Source organism: Microcebus murinus, chromosome 4, assembly GCF_040939455.1.
Source record: "Microcebus murinus isolate Inina chromosome 4, M.murinus_Inina_mat1.0, whole genome shotgun sequence".
Classification (NCBI taxonomy): domain Eukaryota; kingdom Metazoa; phylum Chordata; class Mammalia; order Primates; family Cheirogaleidae; genus Microcebus; species Microcebus murinus.
This window is the reverse complement of record NC_134107.1, coordinates 50,992,319-51,011,769: the sequence shown is the minus strand read 5'-3', so window position 1 is coordinate 51,011,769 and position 19,451 is coordinate 50,992,319. Positions and strand designations below refer to the sequence as shown.

The window sequence follows — 19,451 nt, the reverse complement described above, 5'->3', positions numbered from 1 at the left end:
AAGTCAGAAGTAGTTTGTCTTGTGAGTTCCCACAGCTGTGCCTGCCAGCAGTTAGTACAGTTGGGTTTAAATTACTGTGCATTGAACATCATCACTCTCCTTTTTCAGATACTGATTCTCTCTTTGCTTAGTGGTGGTAGCATGTGTATGTAGTGGGCAAGAGTGGGGTAGGAGGGAGGAATGTGGAAGGAGAGATGATTGGGAGGGTAGAAGGAGTTAAAAAGCCCAATCATAGGGCTTGTTTACTCTTGCTCTTGGCATGTCCACATTATCCTAAAAAGTTATGTTAATTGCAGCTCAGAGCCTTATTTCCTCTAGTTGGTTGGTGATACTTATCAATGAACAAGTCTTCACTGGCCCAGAGTAAAGTGAAAACTATCAAGCCTGTGTAGTGAGTCTAATAAGTGTAGACTTATTTGGTGACTTCTCTTTATTCTGATTTTATATTCTTCCTCTTTGCTAGCTTTCATAAAATGGTAGTGATATTAGATAGTAGTATAATTTTCAGATGTCTTTACCTGAAAAAAAAAAGAAAACATTAGAAACCTGATGCTCCTCCCTAAATTTAAAAAAGAATCATTGTTCTATGAAATTGGAAACTCTTGTGACTGCTGTTGTCTGCGTTGCTAAGAGAGAGCCTAGAAGCAATGACATCTCAGTAGCAAGAGCACACCCAGTGCCCAGATCTTGGTTTCTAATATCATTTTCTCCAACATAAAAAGGAGGTGGAGGGACCAGGACTCCTTAGAGAAATGGCTCATTCTAGAACCGGGGCATGAAATATGCAAAATGAGGTGAACCTGCAGCATCCTATAGTGCCAGAAAGTAAGGATGTACACAATAAAAGCACAACAATGGGGGTATGTCAAAGGGATACAGGAGCAAACTGAAAGAGTTCCCAATGGTAACCAACAGAGAAAAAATGAGCAACAACATAAATAAAATAGTGTTGGATTATAACCTAACATCAAAAATATTCTTGAGTTCATACTAATATAAATGAATGATTGAATATATTATTAATGAGGGAGAATAGATGAATCTCCTGTGCAGGAAAATTCCAAATAACTATGTCGATATTCCACTTTCAAGGAAGCAGAGCAGAACTCCCGTCTGTGGAGTGTGGGTTGTGCATAGTGATTTAATTTCCAAACGATACAGCATAGAAAGAGCGACTTCACAGTAGAGAAATCTGACAAACGCTACCTCAGCCAGATGCTCAAGCTTAACATCAACGGTGATCGGTCATGTTGATGGAATGTACCCTTGACATAATGTGAGGAAAGTGGTACTGTACTTCTGTGGTCTTCCTTCCTGAAACATACAACCCCAGTGTAATCATAAGAAAACATCAGAGAAATCTCAATTGAGGGATATTCCATACAATACCTCAGCATTATTCCAGAAAACTGACAAAGCTATAAAAAACAAGGAAAGTCTGAGAACTGTCACAGCCTAGAGGAGGCACATGATGACTAGTATAATGTGGGATGCTGGATGAGATGCCAGAACAGTGAAAAGACAGTAGGTAAAACTAAGAAAGTCAGAATCAAGCATGGATATCAGTTAATAATAGTGTGTCAATATTGTTTCATTAGTTGTTACAAATGTACCATACTATGTCAGATTTAATAACAGGAGAAACTGGGTGTGGGGTAAATGGCAACTCTTTATACCTGCATTCCCAACCTGCTGGGCTATAGACCAGTACTGGTGGGTGTCCTGTTAGGAACCAGGCCACACAGCAGGAGGTGAGTGGCGGGTGGGCAAGCAAACTTTCACCTGTATTTACAGCATCTCAGGGCTCCCACTGACTCTGCATTATGCTGAATTGTATAATTATTTCATTATCTATTACAATATAATAACAATAGAAATAAAGTGCACTATAAATGTACTATCCTTGAATCATCCTGAAACAATCCCCTGCCCAGGTCTGTGGAAGAATTGTCTTCCATGAAACAGGTCCCTGGTGCCAAAAAGGTTTGGGGACTGCTGCTTTATAATACCTTTACAACTTTTTTTTTTTGTAAATTTAAAACTATTCTGAAATAAAAAGTCTGTTTTTTAAAAAATAAGCAAATGGTCTTCTAGATACTAAACAAGGACATCTTAAATCACATGAGCACTGTTTGGAAATTTGGGCATCTCCTGGAGAACATACAGAAAGGAGAGTATTCCTATCTGATTTTGGCATTATTAAAATATTCTTAGGTCAAACCTAACTTCACATATAGATTATTGTGGGGGTACACCATTAAATTTTATTTACTTTTAACTAGAAAATTAAACTGACAAATAATTGCTTTTCTTCATCTTTGGAGCTTTAAAACATTTTCTTTTTGGTGTGAGTGGCCTTCCCATTTCTTAGTAAGAATTCATTGACTTGAGTGTTATTATTATTATTGTCTTTACAAACCTATTCTTCCCTAGAACAACTGATTTTCTTTAAGCATTAGCTAAATGTCTAGAGGCAATAAATGTATGACTCTTTGCTCTGGAAATCAATATGACTCAATTATGCTCAAGCCAGTGGACATATATAGACTCCAACTGTGTACACTGTGTACTAGCACTGTGCTGGGCCTTAAGCCATCTGCTCTAGTCCAGCTTTCTACCCTTAGAAATCAGCTTGCCCTTATTGGACCCATATTGGCATGTTAATATTTGATAGTGGCCTGGCTTTTATAAAAACATGTAGTTTTACAGGGAACTCCTTCTCAGGACAGAGTATCTTTGCTCAAAGGAATGGATCTGTTTGAGCCAGAAAGGCAGGCACGAAGAAGGGACATTTCTGTGCAGGAAGATCCTTTGCACCACCTGGAAATGTCATCATATGGTTCTCTACCTGCCCCTTTTGAAGACTGGCTTGGTGGGCTGGAATGTGGTCTAAATTGGAGTGGCCCCTTGTATTCTTCCAATTTCTATTTGTTGAGTAGACAATAAAGAGAATTTGACTAGAAAGAAGGAGGCTTCTATACCAGGCTCTACCTCTAGCCATCTGTGAAATTAGGCTTCATTGTTTTTGGTGTTTTTTTTTTTTCACTCTGTGAAAAAAGAGTTTAGAGCAGCTTATCTTGGATCCTTTTGAGCCTTACATTTTCTGACCATATGAGCTGGACCAGGTAGGTCTTTGTTGAGATTGCTGTCTGCGTCAATGAGAAGGCAGGTCTCAGAATTCTTTAATGGTTATTTTTTCCTAGTCATTGCCATTGGATTTAAGATAGATTTCCTGAAGTTGACACAGGAGTCCTGAAATGTTTTCCTTATTTCATCCCAGTTGTTCTTTTGCAAGTGGCCAATTTCAAGCTTGCATATTGGAATATTTTACATCCCTATATTATCACTTACAAGAGAAGCATTGTGATGTAGGGAAAGGAGCATGGGCTTTGTGGTCATTCTGAACTGGGAGTGAATCCTACCTTTATCATTTAAGTAGACCTGTGGCCTCAGAAAATGATTTAGCTCCTCTAAAAATTTTCAATTAATAAAAATTGACAATAATAATTCTTATCTCTCAGGGAAAGTGTAGAGATTAAATGGGACAACACGTAAAATGACTGTCACTTAGTAGTTGTTCAAGAAATATTAGTTTTCTTCCTTCTTTCCTTTTCTCCTTTCTCTTTCCTTCCTCCCTTGCATAATGATGGAAGTTACATCTTCATATTTTCATCACTATGTTTGCAAATGACATTTGGGCTATTGAGTGATTATATGTGGCTGGGTGGGGTTTTCTTCCTCCCCCTTTCTTCTTCCTGGGTAGCACACAAACCTGTCTAAAATAACAAGAGGTGATAGCATCCTAATATATATTGGGTGCTCATTAGATGGGAGATGTAGTGTGGAAGATCTGATTATTTTCAGCTGATGCACACAGAGGGAAGACCACTACTTGGGCTCTTTCCCCCTTTTCATCCTCATTCCCTGGGAACTGCATGAAGCAGATAAAGCTTAAGGATTGACAGACCAGAGTTTCCAACTGAGACCTGCAGAGCCAGGCAGGTCATGTACATGACATGGCTGGGTGTAGAAAGAGGCGATGGTATTACAAGATCCACAGGAAATGGCATCTTTACTTTTCTTTGAGACTGCAATGGGCATGACGAGGACTCTGGTGAAATGGAGAGAGCAGACCCCGCTTAGAGGGAAGAGCCATTACTCAGTATCAGGTAAGTATTGCCATGAGGGAGTACAGGTTCAGTATTTTCAGATCTTTCCATTTATATAGGGAACCCAGAAATGTAAACATAAAAAATCTTTTGATGTTTAATGCTTGGCAATTAAAACAAATGGGGGCAATTAAAACAAATGTTAAGATAATACTCTGTGGGCCAACCAAAAAAGACTATTCCAGCAGGTTACAGCCTCTGGGCTAAAAGAACCACAGAGCTGTGGGGTCATAGGTGAGGGGAAGAAGATGATTCTTAGTCTAATGTGGAGGGAAAGAGAAAGCTAGAGAAACAGGACAGGTGAGCTATCCTGAATCTCCAACTCCCGGTGAACTCTGAAATGGATTGGAATGTAGGAACTGAATCTTAAATAAAGGATTGTTTAATGTGTGTGTACTTGGCCAACTTAACATAAGACCATCTGAAGCAAGAACATCCAACATAGTAATGTACATACTGTGAGGTTTACATTTGTATTTTAACAACCAAAGTTGTTCCTTTTACTTTTGCAAATAATATATCATAATCTGGGTCTTACCTAAATTTTGCATGAAAAGTATAATATATCTATGTAAATAAGAGAGCAAAGAAGCTTTCTAAATGTTTTATTTACTTATTTATTTATTTATTTGGAACAAATATTTCTGCACCTCTCAGGCTCTTCTTTCTTCCTGGAAAAAGGAGAGCTAGTGATACATTTGTTAATGCATTTTAAAAACTTTGGTATGGAGAAGTAATAATGTACTTCTTAGGTATGTTAATAATAAATTAAGGTTATAATAGTTGCCATGATAGAGAAAATGAATAATATTAGTCCAAGCAAAAAAAAAATTAGTTTGGAAGTGGATAAGCTAAGGATATCAACACTGAAAAAACTTAGCTTCAGATAGCATTCTACTATACGTAATTTTTTGATGAATAATATTCAATTATGATGTGCAATTCTTCACATACCATCTTACATATAGTAGATATTCAGCAAATGTTTGTTGAATTTTATTACTTTTTTTTAACACAGTATTTTCCTCAGTAGTAATTTCTATAACTCAGATAAAAATTGAAATTTATAAGAGTATTTAGTTTTGTTTCTTGTAAAAGTATATTTTCTAAAGAAAATAGTAGCAACAGTAGAGACAGAGAAAAGAAAGTGTATGTATGTTCTAAAAAGTGATTCCAACTCAATTTATTCAGAGAAGAATACTTTGACTTGACAACACGCTGTCAGTATCCTCAGCCTCGTTCTATTTCTCTGTTTATTTTGGCTTTACAGAGTTTAGGTATTAAGTCATGGGAATCTCCAGGCTCTCAGGTGCTAAACTTCTCTGTTCTTTTGCTCATGCCTGGTTCAGAAGGACATGCCAGGTGGTTGGTGTAAGTGTTTCTCTTTCAGAGCTGAAGGAAGGATCTGGGCTATGGAGTCAGCAGAAAAAGCCTTGGCCTCCGTGACTCCTGGCCTCTCAACCCACCTTGTCCTGGACAGCCTGGAGACCTTTTTTACAACCGTGTACTGATTAGCTGTTTTAGGTCCATGTGCTTTGCAAAGCTCCTTTCTCCCACTGGGATATTATTAGACATAGCCAGGCTAGAAAGGCCATGGGAAGCTTTGGAGGTAGGAGGGTAGGATCCAGAAAGGACTGCATTATGAAGAAGGGAGTTCTCTTTGGTGAACTCCGTAGTCATAAGGTAGCCCTGAGCTGATTCCAGTTAGGAACCAAGGCTGGACTTTCTTCTCTGATTCTTTGGCCATTTTATTAATAGTTTCCCCAACTGGGGCCAGGATACATATCACGAAAGAAACCAGCCTCAGGTGGGTCTTCTCACTTCTTTCTCATCTAAACTTCAGCTTCCAGGCATCGCACCGTAGTTTTCGGTGGACTCTTGGGCTCTTCTGGGTTTTTATCAGTTTTCTTTGATTCCTCATTAGGATTGCTGTCATCAGCCTTCTCCTCCTTTACTACTTTGGTTTCAATCATTTCCTTCTGCTGATTCTTGTTTGTGAAAGGGAAAGCCTTCACATACCTTTAGGCATAAACATGACATTAAAGTGAGAGACTTCTATGTAACACAAATTACAGTAGATAACGCTTTGTCTGCCACAGCACATATTGGCCCAGTACGCTGGGTCCGTTTAGAGTGATGCTAACACATGCATGTTCAAATACATGAACACATCCCCACCTTAATGGAGTCATTTAAATTGGGCAGTATGTTCACAGGTCAGACTTTAGGCTGAATTCACAACGCTTCCACCAAAAACAAGAAATAAAAAAATCAAAGTATATAAATTTTCCCCAGATGTCCATTTTTCTTTTCATTTCTTGATTTTCAATGGACAGCCACTGACCAATATCTAAAGGCTAGATGACGTGCATGTACTGAAATAGTAGGAAAGATTGGGTGCAAGGGAGGAGAGGTGAGATGTATAAGAGGACTGCCATCTCCATTTTGACCAATAAAATGCCAATTACAACCCTAGAAAAACACAAGATAGGGAGGTGACAAAGATTACAAGACTAGTGATGTGCCAACAACCTCACCTTTTGACGTAGCAATATGCGAGACCAGCTGCGGCACCAAAGAAGAGGAGAGCCAGCACCAACAGAGCCGTGGGGACACCTGTAGGAAGCAGAGACATGGCCTGTTGGTCCTCCGTGTGTACATTGTGTGTGCCACTCATCTAATGATCCAGGTGACTAAGACAATAGTGCAGGAGAAAAACCTTCTCTGCAACCCTTTATGTTGGTAGGGCCCCCTCATGCTTCTTGCCTGTAGAATCCTCGGCCTGGCATCTCACACTCTTTCTATTCTATAAGTTGCAGTATAACGAACGTCACTTCCTCTCTGTGGCCTTGAGACCCAACCTAGTCAATAAGACTGCCTGAGAAAGAGATGGCTGGGTAAAATCATAGGCATTTAAGATATATGTATTTAAAAGAACTTTCACATAGTAACAGATAGTAATTTGTTTTTAAGTCTTTGAGTTTTTAACAGGGAAGCCCTTGTATACTCATGATTTTTAGTTTCATCACTAAGGGTCTTTACAGCTCTCAAGTTTTATGACTTTATGGAAGTTGAGTTTGTGTTAAGCTTTGATTTATACCTGGCAGGTCCCGAATGCCCAGTCTGGAGACAGGCTGAGTTCTATGAACTGTCTGTAATATGTAAACACATACACACACATAATGCAGACACAGAAAGCATTTACCTCCAAACCCAGAAACTTCATTCTTGAATGACGCTTTATTTTCAATAGATGATTCAGTTTCCATAGGCATAGTGCTCGTTTCCGTATAAAATTCTGTGACACAAATCAATTTTTTTCTCCGTGGAATAGAAGTGGAAGCTGGAGCGCGAGGAGTGGCAAAGGCAGGAATCGTAGAGGAAGGGGATGATGCTGAGTATGTACTGTCACTGCTGATAAAATCTGTCATGTGTGTTTCAGTTTGAGTGTTGAATATGGGATCTTCGGTGGTGAGGATTTCTGGAGAGCATGAGTTAATCCAAATATCTGTCAGGAGAGGAAAATATGAATAGCAGCAGCTTCCTAACTGTTTTTCCTGCCTGTAGACTTATTACCCCCCAACCTCGTATGCTGCAGTTGGAATGGTCTCACCAAAATGCAGATCTAATCATATCACTTTTTTCCTTAGGATGCTTCAGTGGCATGCCACCACTGCATGGCTCCCACTGACATCGCCAGCTTCCCTGCTGTCATTCGCTCATTGCTCCTGCCATACTGAATTTCCTTCAGCTCCTTCATATGCTTTCTCTCACCAACACTGTGCTATGATGCTTTCTTCACTCTTTACCCTCTTTAGTTAGCTCACTCCAACTCATCCTTCAGGTCTCAGACTGACTATCTCTTTCTCAAGCAGACTTGTTGGCTAGATTGGGTCCCTGGGCATATGTTCTTGGACCTTCATATACTTCCCTTATCACAGTTCTCATTACACTGCTCCCCACTGAAGTGTGGGCTTCCTGAAAGCAGGAACCCTGACTGTCTTGGTCATCATGGTACATGTACTGTGCTTGGCACGTAGTACATGCTCAATAAATATTTGATGAATAAGGAGAGAAGGAAAAGTTAAAGGAAGGAGTAGATGGGAAGACCAAATATACGCATGTCATGCTACTTTAGGACAGAGGTCTGTGAGACCAGATTTTTATGTTCTCATTAAAAAAGGGGGGGAGTGTGGGGATGGGGGGCAGGACCAGGAGAGGAATGAGGGTTTGCTTTCCAATCTGTTGAATGTGGTAGAGAGAAAACTAACATTTGTTGAGCATCTTACTGGTCAACCATGGCACTAGATGTTTAAATAGGTATCTCACTTAACAATTTTATCAAACCCTCATTTATACAGGAGGTCACTGAAGTTCAGAGAAATTGAATAACTTACGTTATTCAATTGAAATTGAATAACTTACGTTACGTCATTTACTAGCTATGTGACTAGCTAGTCACGTAGCTAGTAAATGACAGAGCCATGCAATATATTACAATATGAATTTGTGTCTATTTTGAATCCCCAATTATTTGTGGCAGTGAGTAGCACCAGCTGGGATGTTAGCTATACAGAAAAAGTTATTCCATTAAGTTAATTCATTTTGAAAAATTAAATACCATTTAAGGTAATGGATATTACTGATAAAACATTTTGACTACACATGCACTGTTTTTATGTTCATTTCACTTTGAAAAGACCTCTATTTAAAAAGACATCATCCTTGACCTTCTCTGCCTTAAACTTTTAACTACCTTTCCCATTCTTGAGTACATGCTAAGTTCCCTCAGAAAAATGAAAATTTTGAGTGTCAGGGGAAAAACATACTGAGCTCAATATACTATGTTGAGAACTGAAAATAACAACAGAAAAGGTATGGTTCTGCTTCCAGGAGGACAGAGGAAGCATTTTGATAAGGGCAGGTGGAGATCACTGGGAATTCAGAGGAGAGGGCATTTGGGTAGAATATGGGGGATTAATGTGTTCATTCAGCAATTATTTATGAAGTACCAGCTCTGTGCCAGGTGCCACTCTAGGTGCTAGGGATATGGTGCAAACAAGACAAAGTCCCTTAAGGGGCTTGCATGCTATTGGAAGGATATAGATGATTTCAAAAGATAATAAATAAGCCAAAAATTTCAGAGGAGGATAAATGTTGAAAAGAAAATAAAGCAGGATAGAGATTAAGGTGGTAGGGGTAGAGGATACTTTGGATAGGGTGATAAGAGATGGTCTCCTGGGGAGGTGATACTTAAGCTGAGACCTGAATGATGAGAAGTAGCCAGTCATTGAAGATCTAGGGCAAAATCATTCAAAGTAAAGAGAACAGAAAGTTCAAGAGCCAGAAGCTGAATGAACTCAGCCCATTTGGTGAATAAGAAGGTCAAATGACTGAAAGAGGGCAGTATCTCATCTAGGGGAGGGAACAGAATATCCCAGGCAATAGGAATAGCATGATCTAAAAATCTAGAAGTTTGAAAGTGTACTCATGTTAGAAAAATGAGAAGGAGCACAGTGTAGCTGGAACACAGGGTGCATGTGAGATGGGGGATACAAAAGACTGCAAGCGGGAGATGAGACTAGGAATATAGGTTGGAGCCTGGGTATCAAGGTTCATAACTGCTATGTTAAAGAATTTGGAATTTATTCTGTAGGAGAGGGAATTTTCAACCCGGGTCTATAAATTTCCCAAATTATATACAGAAGTTCTCATATATGTCCACTTTTGTGTGCAAAATCTTTACAATTTACATCATATTCTCAAATGGGAAGTCACCCACTGCTACGGAGCAGGGGAGTGAAGTAATTATCAGTGGAGAAGCATGGACGATGAAATGCAGACAGGAGAGAGTACAATCCAGGAGCAACCAAGGAGGTTATGACAATGGCACAGAAATGGGAGAATTTCAGAAGTGCCTGGGATCCTAAAACTTAGATCTTAGAGGTCTTCTAGGAAGAAGTTATCCTCAATCCTGGCTGCAAGTTAGAATCATCTGGAAAGTTTCTAAAGAATACTGATGCCCAGGGCCCACCCCAGGCTTGTGTGTGACTGATGTGTGGTCATCAGCACAGAAGAGGCTACACTGGAACAGCATGGCTCAGTGCAGTTAGCTCAAGGTTTAAATCCCAGCTCTGTCCCTTATTGACTTAGTGACTTAGTGACTGCAGGCAAGGTCCACACTAAGCATCAATTACTTCTCCAAAAAGTAGAAATGATACACGGGTGTCATTTTAGGACTAATGAGGTAGTAAATGTCTAGGGCCTCGCATAGTGTCTGGGCATGATAGATAAGATCTGAAAGAATTCATTTCCTTGGCCTTTCTGTTTATACATGTGGTCTCCCACGGTATGAAGGAGCAACAGTAATCTGGTCCTGTGGTCCCTAATTGGTGGAGGGCACAGTGTAAGTAACCTGGAAGTGTTAGGGCCTGGTTCTCCTTCCCTTCCAAACTATGAACACAATTTCTCTAGATGTGCTGAGTGCTCTGATAGATATTAAGCACAGAGTGTGGCTGGAGTTCCAGAGGATAGACGGGGTGAGGGGTATGGAAAGGCTTCCTAAGAAAATGGCACTTGAGATGTGATCATGCTCACTGTAACCTTAAACTCCTGTCCTCAAGTGACCTTCCTGCCTTGGTCTCTCAAAGCACTGGGATTACAGGTGTGAGCCATGGTGCCTGGCCTTGAGATATAAAACATAGGAGTTAGCCAGGTGATAAAGAGGGTGGGCTTTGTGGCAGAGGGAACAGCTGAAACAAATGGTGCGTGCAGAGCATTAACGGCACTTTGGTCTGGTCACCAAACTTCACAAAGCAATAAAAAAATAAATTTAGGATTAGAGGTGAGTTACTTTGATCCCCAGACCTTGCAAAGATAGCACTGAGAAAGATAATCAGGGTAAGGTTTAGGGTCAGGATTAGTGTTAGGTTTGCTGGGGTCCTCAAACCTCACAAGAGAGCAATTAAAAATGAAATTACAAAAAAAAAAATATTTAGGGTAAGGTGAGGATTAGCATTAGGATCAGGGTTAGGGAACTCTGATTCTCACCAAGATGCCAACACACACACACACACACACACACACACACACACTGGCACACACATTTTGAACATCTAGGTTTCTATCCTGATGAGCTATCTCCATGGATATGATGGATATGAAACAACATATGTTCAAGGTTATACACCTTAGCATTCCATAGAATAGAAAAAGATTGAAAATAGGCTAAAAGTCCATCATAGAGGACTGGTTGAATAAATGAGGATACAGCCACCCAATGGGGTGTATGCAGCCATTAAAGAATGAGAAATGTCCCAATGAACTGGTATTGAGTAATTTCTAGTATTTAAGTGGAAAAAGGCATGTGCAAAGCAGTGTATATGGTATGCTAGTTTGTAACAAGGGTAAATAAGACAACACACAGACACACACCTCTTTATACACACAGCAACACAGAGGGATGAACCAGAAATGAGTGAAAATAGTGGGAATAAGACTTCTCTGAATATACTTTCAAAAAAGTATACTTTGGACCATTGAGCCATGTACATTTTTTAGCTTCTCAAAAAAAATAAAAATTAAATAGGACAAAAGTCAAACCCTAAAATTGATCACAAATAGAGGCAAATAAACCTAATTTATTTCAAGATGATAATATAACTATATGGAGTAGCAAATTTTTTACAGTCACTTTTGCACCCAATTCTCTGACTGTACTTAGACGGATATCTTCTAAGGACTAAAAGATATGGAAAGAAATCTTAAATTTTACTCAGTAGGTTTATTTATTCCTAGTAATGTTGGTTTTGTAATTTTTAAACTATTGTAGGATAAGAATGTATTATTATTTATTAGGAACTAAGATTTTCAATATAAGAGAAGAGATACTAATATAAAACAAAACACCATGTTCCGTTCAACATAGGCATAGGTAAAATAAATAAATAAATAAATAAAAATAAAACAAACACCTAAGAAAAAACTTGAATTGTTAAATTTGAGTTGAAAAATCACTATAAACTCATATATATATATATAAAAAATTTATTAGCTGTCTACTGAAAAGGACTGAGAAGCAATGAAAACTCCAGTAGTAAAGGGAAAACTTGCATCCAAATCTTGGTTTCTAATTAACATTCCCCATTGAAAAGAAGCAGGACACTCCTTGGAGAAATAAGAGGCTGATTCCACATTTGGGGCAGAGAAAGTACAAAGTCTGGAACATGTACTGTGCCAGGAAACAAGGAATTACCCCAAAACTAATGAGATAAAGGACACGAAAGTCAATTAGAATGGGCTCCCATTTGCCAGATTTGGGACAATTTAAGCATCCAAAAAAATAAAAGAATAATAATTGTAAAATTGATTATAACATATTGAACAGATTGAATAAGTAATATGCATGTGCCCATGGTACTATAAGGGGGAGGGAAAAGGTGTGTGTGTGTGTGTGTGTGAGTGAGAGAGACACACAGAGAGAGAAAGAGATTCTTCACCAAAGATGCCAACTAATAAATGTAGAAGGAAGGACAGATTTAGAAAAATCACTATTTTTCAGCCTCCGATATAATAATTGATTCCAGTAAGGATCATCAGTGGCTGATTAAATTACTAGGTAATAGTTCATTAGGGGTCAGGATATTTGCATGATGTGAAAATACCACATTATAGATTACCCTACTAATTTCAAAGGGGAAGATATATTGTTATATTATAGTTTTGTTAGAGAGATCTGGCAGTCACTGCCTTAATCAAATAATCAAAGTTAGCATAACTAAGAGTGAGACATAGTAACGATAAGCGCCTTCTGTTGTGATAGGCCCTAAAGTGCACAATATCATCTATGAAGTACATTTCGGCAAAAATATTGAACATGAGACTACTTAACCTCTAGACCTAACTTTCAGTATACAGGAAATACAGATGATGGGAGTACAAGGTAAATGAAACCATGAGGAAATAGACAAATCCAAGCCCTCTCCCCTGGCTCTTTTCTGTTTAGTCCGGAGGGCTGGCTACCATAGTAGCATCACAGTGACAGCTGGCAGGAAGGGTAGGCAGATGCAAGGCAAGGCCACTTGACAGGCACGGACTAGCTGTGAGATAAGCAGGCATGTAAATCACCAATTCCCCAGCGAAGGATGACAGGACAAAGGGGCAGAGAAGGAAGGGGACTGGTGAAAAAATGCTGGAAGAAGCCTTATGTTCCAACCTTGACTCTGCCACTAACTGACTGTAGGACTTTGAACAAACTAAACCCCCTTTCTGAACTATAATTGTGTCATCTGTGAAGTGAGAGAAGGGGGCAAAGTTGTCTCTAAGGGACTTTTCTGTGCTGAAGCCCTCTGGTTCAGAGAACTGCTTGGATCCTATATTGCCTTCCCGGGACAGGCTTTGCTAATGTTGGCTGTGCCCATTTGTCTCTTGGATCTTAAAGAAGGATTTTGAAATCTATCCTTCGTATGAACGCTCAGCTGCCTAACCTTTAGAAGGTCAGATATATGAGTATGTGTGAAGAGTAATAAATCAGACAGGGTTCTCAGACAAACTGAGAACAAGTGAGTATTTAGTAACAGAAAAATCTTCTGAGCAATTACTTAGGTGAAGCACTTGGACTAAGGCAGCCTGGCTCTCTAAGCAAGGTTGATGAGCTGACTGCATGGCCACGAGTAAATCAGTTCTACTCTCTAGGCTTCGATTTCTTCCTTCATAAAATGGAGATTGGGTCTTGTTCCGGCCGGGCGCTGTGGCTCATGCCTGTAATCCTAGCTCTTGGGAGGCCGAGGCGGGCGGATTGCTCAAGGTCAGGAGTTCAAAACCAGCCTGAGCAAGAGCGAGACCCCGTCTCTACTATAAATAGAAAGAAATTAATTGGCCAACTGATATATATATAAAAAATTAGCCGGGCATGGTGGCGCATGCCTGTAGTCCCAGCTACTCGGGAGGCTGAGGCAGAAGGATCACTCAAGCCCAGGAGTTTGAGGTTGCTGTGAGCTAGGCTGATGCCACGGCACTCACTCTAGCCTGGACAATAAAGTGAGACTCTGTCTCAAAAAAAAAAAAAAAAAAAAAAAAAAAAAAAAAAATGGAGATTGGGTCTTGTTCTTAAAAGTGTCAAAGGCAGCATGTGAGTTTCCTCTCCTAAAGAGGAATGTGGGACCGTGTGGAAAGAGCACAGTTTCAGGGTTAGACCTGAGTGTGAACCTTTACAGTAACGAGACCTTAGGCACATGTACTTATGTCCTCTGAGCTATGTTTCTTTATCTGCAAAATGGGGATAGTAAACACACCTCATAGGGAAGTTGCCACAGTCAGTGCGATAACCTAGTACAGTCATCCCTCCGTATCTGGGGGTTCTACATAGGCGAATTCAACCGACCGCAGATGAAAATATTTGGAAAAAAATTACTATCAACAAACAAGACAGTATAGCAACCATTTACACTGTATTATGTATTCTAAGTAATCTAGAGACAATTTAAAGCATACAGGAGGATGTGCATCAGTTATATACAAATACGACACCATTTTATATCAGGGGCCTGAGTATCCTCAGATTTTGGTATCTGAGGAGACCCTGGAACCAATAGCCCATGGAACTGAGGGAGAATGTACATGGCTTTGCCCATAGTGGATGCATTACATACATTTGTACGTTTTATTTCTTCCTCTCTTCCTGATTATCTTGTAGGATTTGGGTAGTGGTGGTAGTAATTGAGCCTCCCGAATGCCCTCTCCCTGTGCCCTCTCCCTGGGTTGCCATGCAGTCATGTTTTCCCTAAGTTTTCCCCCTGAGTGCCATGTTGCCACCTCCAGCCTGGTCAGAGAGACAGTCTTGGGAGAATCAGATGACCATCGCCATGATTGCTTCCGTGGCTCAGGGTTACTCTTCCCAGGCAGGTCACAGAGCTAGAGATGCCCAGAGAAAACATGCCACATGGAAAGGCTGCAGATCTAACTTACCAGATGCGTTGTGACAGTAGGCCCCGAACCTTTGGCTAACTGTAGCTCTCCAAACTAGGACGCCTATCCCATTCTTCCCACACTTGGGGTTTGGGAGAATCCGAGGGATGACGGAGAATCTGTCTTCAACCCACCCATAGCTGTAAAAGAATAATCGCTAGTTGAACAGACAAATGATTAGAAGGCATCGTCTCTACTGCTGAGCAAGAACACAGAGCTCCAGCAGTAATAGTGAATCCAGCTGTTTCTCACCTGCAAGTCTCAAAGCCAGCCTTCAGTGCCGCTTCGACCTGGTTTCTGCTGGCCAAAGTCATTCCCAGCAGCCTGCAGGCCTCCTTGGCTTCTGTGAAATTCAGCTGCTGGCCTACCTTTTTGTTCACAAGGGTGATCCCCACAATTCTACATGGCAGCGAGATGGAAAGATCTGCAAAGGAATCACATGGGTCTTCAGTTTGCTGCTGTCCTTGTTCCCAGCACTCAGGCTCTCCTTCCTAGCAGAGCATTATTGTCTTGATGCAGCAATGAGCTCTGTCTGGCTGGGATTCGGATTTAGAAATAACAGGACAGTCCACATATATCCCACAAGGACAGCCTGCTAAGTTAGATGGACGCTCCCTCTGGTCCAAGCTGTAAATCTTACTTGATAGAAGTCCATCCTATCCCACTGCATTAAGATGCCTTGCTCATCATGGGTGGGATCCGGGGACGAGGGGGGGAGGCTTCAGTTACCAGTTCCTGGGGTGGAGTCTAGATGATGCAGTTGCTGCAAACCTTTTTGAAGTCTATTAAATGAAGCATCTGAGACTTTGAGAAAGATAGAATTCAGGACTCTATAGAATAGGTAATAATACTCCAAACCAATGTGGTTTGGGGACGTCGCTATTTCTGAGATGGGCTGAAAATGTATTTGTTATAACAGAATGTGAGTGCTCTTAGTTCCAGTCTTCCCTGACCATTGGGGGGCAGGCTTACCCAGAAGTTCTTAGAGGATCTGGGCAGAAAAACTAAATAAAGGAAGTAGAGTCAGACCTGGGCTTCTATGTTGCTTGCTAATTCTGTGACTTTAGGCTAAATACTTCATCTCTTTGAGCCTCAGTTTTTTTATTTATACAATGAAGAGAATAATATGAACTGCACAGTGTGGTGAAACTAAATGAGTAAATTCTAATGAAACGCTTAGCATAGTGCCTGCCACATATAGTAGGTACTCAATAAATCATAGATAACATATTATCATTGTTATCTTTAAGGCATTTTAGTTTTAGTCTACTAATGACTGATTTCCCTAGGAAAGCTGAGGCTGTGGAACAGGTAAGATGTGAATAATATCTCTATAAAAATCTAATGGCTTTGGAGTTCTTTTGACCCTTTTCCTCCAGGTTCTGGGATTTGTGGACTTGTATGAAACTGCCAAGTTGCATTGTATTTTGGTACATTATTCCTACTGGGCTTCATCCATGAAAGTCCATAAAGAGCGTTTCAATCTCCCTGTGTATAATTGCTTATACACAGGGCTGAGTATTGGCCGCCCAAATGCTTAGGCCACTTTCTAGGTTGGTATTTAAAGGAAGTTTCTTTTTGCAAATATTGAGGGAGCATTTCTACAAGTCTTCCATGTGACCTTGTTGTGTTCTGGAGCAGGGGCTGGGGGTCTCAAACTCCTGAGCTCAAGCGATGCTCCTGCCTCAGCCTCCTGGGTAGCTGGAACTATAGATGTATGTCACTGCACCCAGCTGTGAACCCCAGCTCCTTGACTATGACACTGTTCTGCCTTCTACTGTGCTACAGGGGACTGAACACACACACACACACACACACACACACACACACACACACACACACACACAAGCTGAACTCTCTGAACACACCATTTATCCTAGAATGTGGCTCCTTTATTGCAAGACCTTTCTATTGCTCAGATCTCTTATGGCTGCTGCTTTGGGAATTGAGAAGGTTTATTTATTACACTATAAAGTAGTCTTGCTACTCTCTCATCGTACTTCATTTTTACTCTAAATATTATGAGAGTAATGATAGACTTATTCTTGGTGAATAGGCCTAGTTTGGGCCTCGCTTTATTCTATCGATAACTGGCTGTTGGGATGTTGGGCAAGTCCGTATTCTCATCTGTAGAATAGTGGTGGCTATATCTTCCTCACATGATTTTTGTCAGAATTAAATTAGATAACTTGTACCTCGCAGAGGCTGGGTCCAGTAGGAAGTCATCAAATATTAGCTATTTTATGTTCTCCTATTTCATTTAGGGATAAAACGAGGAAGCCAGAACCCAAGGGGTACTCCAGTAACCCCTTTCTTAATATTTCTTAGGAAATTGCAAACATAGTAGACATAGTATACTTAGGAGTCAAATATATGTATATAATATCAGCTAATAGTATTGCTTAGGAATCAGAGCTGAATTTAAAACCAAATTTTATAATTTACTGCATGCATGATATTGAGCAAGTCACTTAGCCTCATTGAGCCTGTTTCTTCATCTATAAAATGTCTTCTTGAGAGGATTATATGAAATTGTATATATATACCTACCTCTGGATCTCTATATAATTTGCCCTCAAAAATAGTTCCCATCCCCCTTCACTCACCTTCATCAGCCACCTTATTCCACAATCATGGTGATGATAACTTTTGGCTGTTTCCAAAAATTTAATATCCTTAGGAAATTTTTGCCATTATTGAGGATGGTCCAAAGAGTGTGATGCAGTCGTTGGCAAAGAACAATTTCCAAAATAGTTGAAATAATGGCAGCATTGTGCAGAAAAGCAAATAGTCTCCCCAGAGCGTTTCAAAGAGGAGAAAACTTATTTAAAGTAAGAGTTCTGGTATTTAAAAAAAGTCATATAACTCTAACCTCCCTTATAAAATTTAATACAACAATATATGAATAAAGTCTGGGTATATGTTTCCAACATATTTTATATCTCAGGGCATATTCCAGCATAGGAACATACAATTTTCCTTTTAAAGTGCTGAGATTTTCATTTGCCCAGAGCTGCAGTGAGTGATTTGTGGTTACAATTTTTTTGTCTACAGTGCAGAATTAGGTTTTCCATTTAGGCATCTCAAAAGCCCAGAAATTACTTTAAGTCATTCTTTTGGTAGGGAGCTGATGGCTTAAGTTTCAAACTTATAGTTTCACAGATTTTTTTCAGTTAATTTGCTACTTACTGCATATTAAAAATGTTGCATTCCATTTGTAGTATGGCAAAATTGAAATTAAAATAATTATGGTGACACTCCCCCAAACAAAAAAAAAAGTAGGCCAACATTTAGTGAAAGTTACCAATTATTCCTAGGCTTAGTGATTGCTTTAAATATTTTACAATCATGGTTTTCTTCTTCAACTGAAACCCTTTTAAAAACAAATTATTTCTCTTCAATGTTTTAAGATATTCTCATTAAAAACATTCCATAACCAAAAATAAAAGTCCAGATGACCTAGAGGAAAATGTAAATAATTTTAGTGAAGTTGACAATATGGTGAAAACATTTCTGGCAGAGCAATACTACTATTGAGACCTGCTGTTGACATTGAGGGTTACACTCATTCCCAGTAATTCATAGTCAAGAACTTAGTAGGCTTAGGACAGTTTGCAAGATCTTGCCTTGCCTTATCAGTTTGGAAATCCGGTGAGAAACCTACCTTTTACACGGAGAGAGCCTTGGACCAGGGGCCTCGTGGTCCAGATGGAGGCAAGAAGCAACAGCAGGCTGAAGCCTTTGGCCATTGTGCCAACCCCTTAGAGCCAGGGAGACACCCCAGATGGCCACTGGCAGTACGAGAGGCAGATGCTCAATCTCTGGTCTGGATGGAGAGTTCTGGAAATCTGTTGAGGCTCACACTGCTCCACTTCACAACTGAGACATCCGGATTTCCCTGCTTTCAAGCTTCTGACTTGTCAAGGTCACTGGGGGAAATGAGTGACGTCCCTTGAATGCTCAGGCTGTACTTTGTGGATGGCTTTCTGGAAAATGTAGCTAATGCTGACTCAGAAAGCACACAAATGAGGAAGGCAGATAGCACAGTGTGAACTGCTGAAGGTTTTCCCGATTCCCATATTCCCTGCCACTCCCCCTCCTCCACCAGCTCAGTTCTCACACCATTCATTGTTATTGCCAGTGGAGCTCATTCATTATATACAAGGGCTGTCCGGAAAGTATCCAGCCATGTAACCATTCTCCTTATACTAACAATTGCTAGATACTTTCTGGACAGCCCTCATAGTCCTAGAAATGTCTCTGTCTCTAAAGGATTTTGAGCATAGGCTGTGCTTCTTTTCCTCCCCCAAATCAGTG

General features: G+C 40.1%; 1 protein-coding gene across 2 annotated transcripts; it reads right to left on the bottom strand.

Moving 5' to 3' along the window:
- Nucleotides 1-430: 430 nt before the first annotated feature.
- LYVE1 (lymphatic vessel endothelial hyaluronan receptor 1) lies at nucleotides 431-19,137 on the bottom strand. Of its 2 annotated transcripts, none has more exons than XM_076002182.1 (6): nucleotides 18,799-19,137; nucleotides 15,387-15,558; nucleotides 15,135-15,274; nucleotides 7,375-7,677; nucleotides 6,707-6,785; nucleotides 431-518 (listed from the first exon to the last, which is right to left on the bottom strand). In XM_076002182.1, exons 1-6 carry the CDS (start codon nucleotides 18,881-18,883, stop codon nucleotides 515-517), a joined length of 783 nt encoding a protein of 260 aa, XP_075858297.1. In that variant the 5' UTR covers nucleotides 18,884-19,137; the 3' UTR covers nucleotides 431-514. The 2 variants fall into 2 exon arrangements, with proteins under 2 accessions (XP_075858297.1, XP_012611289.1); XM_012755835.3 differs by lacking the exon at nucleotides 431-518 and adding an exon at nucleotides 4,760-6,188 and having other exon boundaries at nucleotides 18,799-19,136.
- Between the last annotated feature and the right edge of the window lie 314 nt (nucleotides 19,138-19,451).

What these genes read in the sequence shown, in the direction of transcription:
- LYVE1 (XM_012755835.3), bottom strand. Translation starts at nt 18,883, where the DNA reads ATGGCCAAAGGCTTCAGCCTGCTGTTGCTTCTTGCCTCCATCTGGACC. An exon ending in TGAAGTTTCTGGGTTTGGAG is followed by an intron (nt 6,786 to 7,374) that starts GTAAATGCTTTC and finishes TGCTTCCTACAG; the next exon opens with GTGTCCCCACGGCTCTGTTG. An exon ending in GCATATTGCTACGTCAAAAG is followed by an intron (nt 6,189 to 6,706) that starts GTGAGGTTGTTG and finishes TTATGCCTAAAG; the next exon opens with GTATGTGAAGGCTTTCCCTT.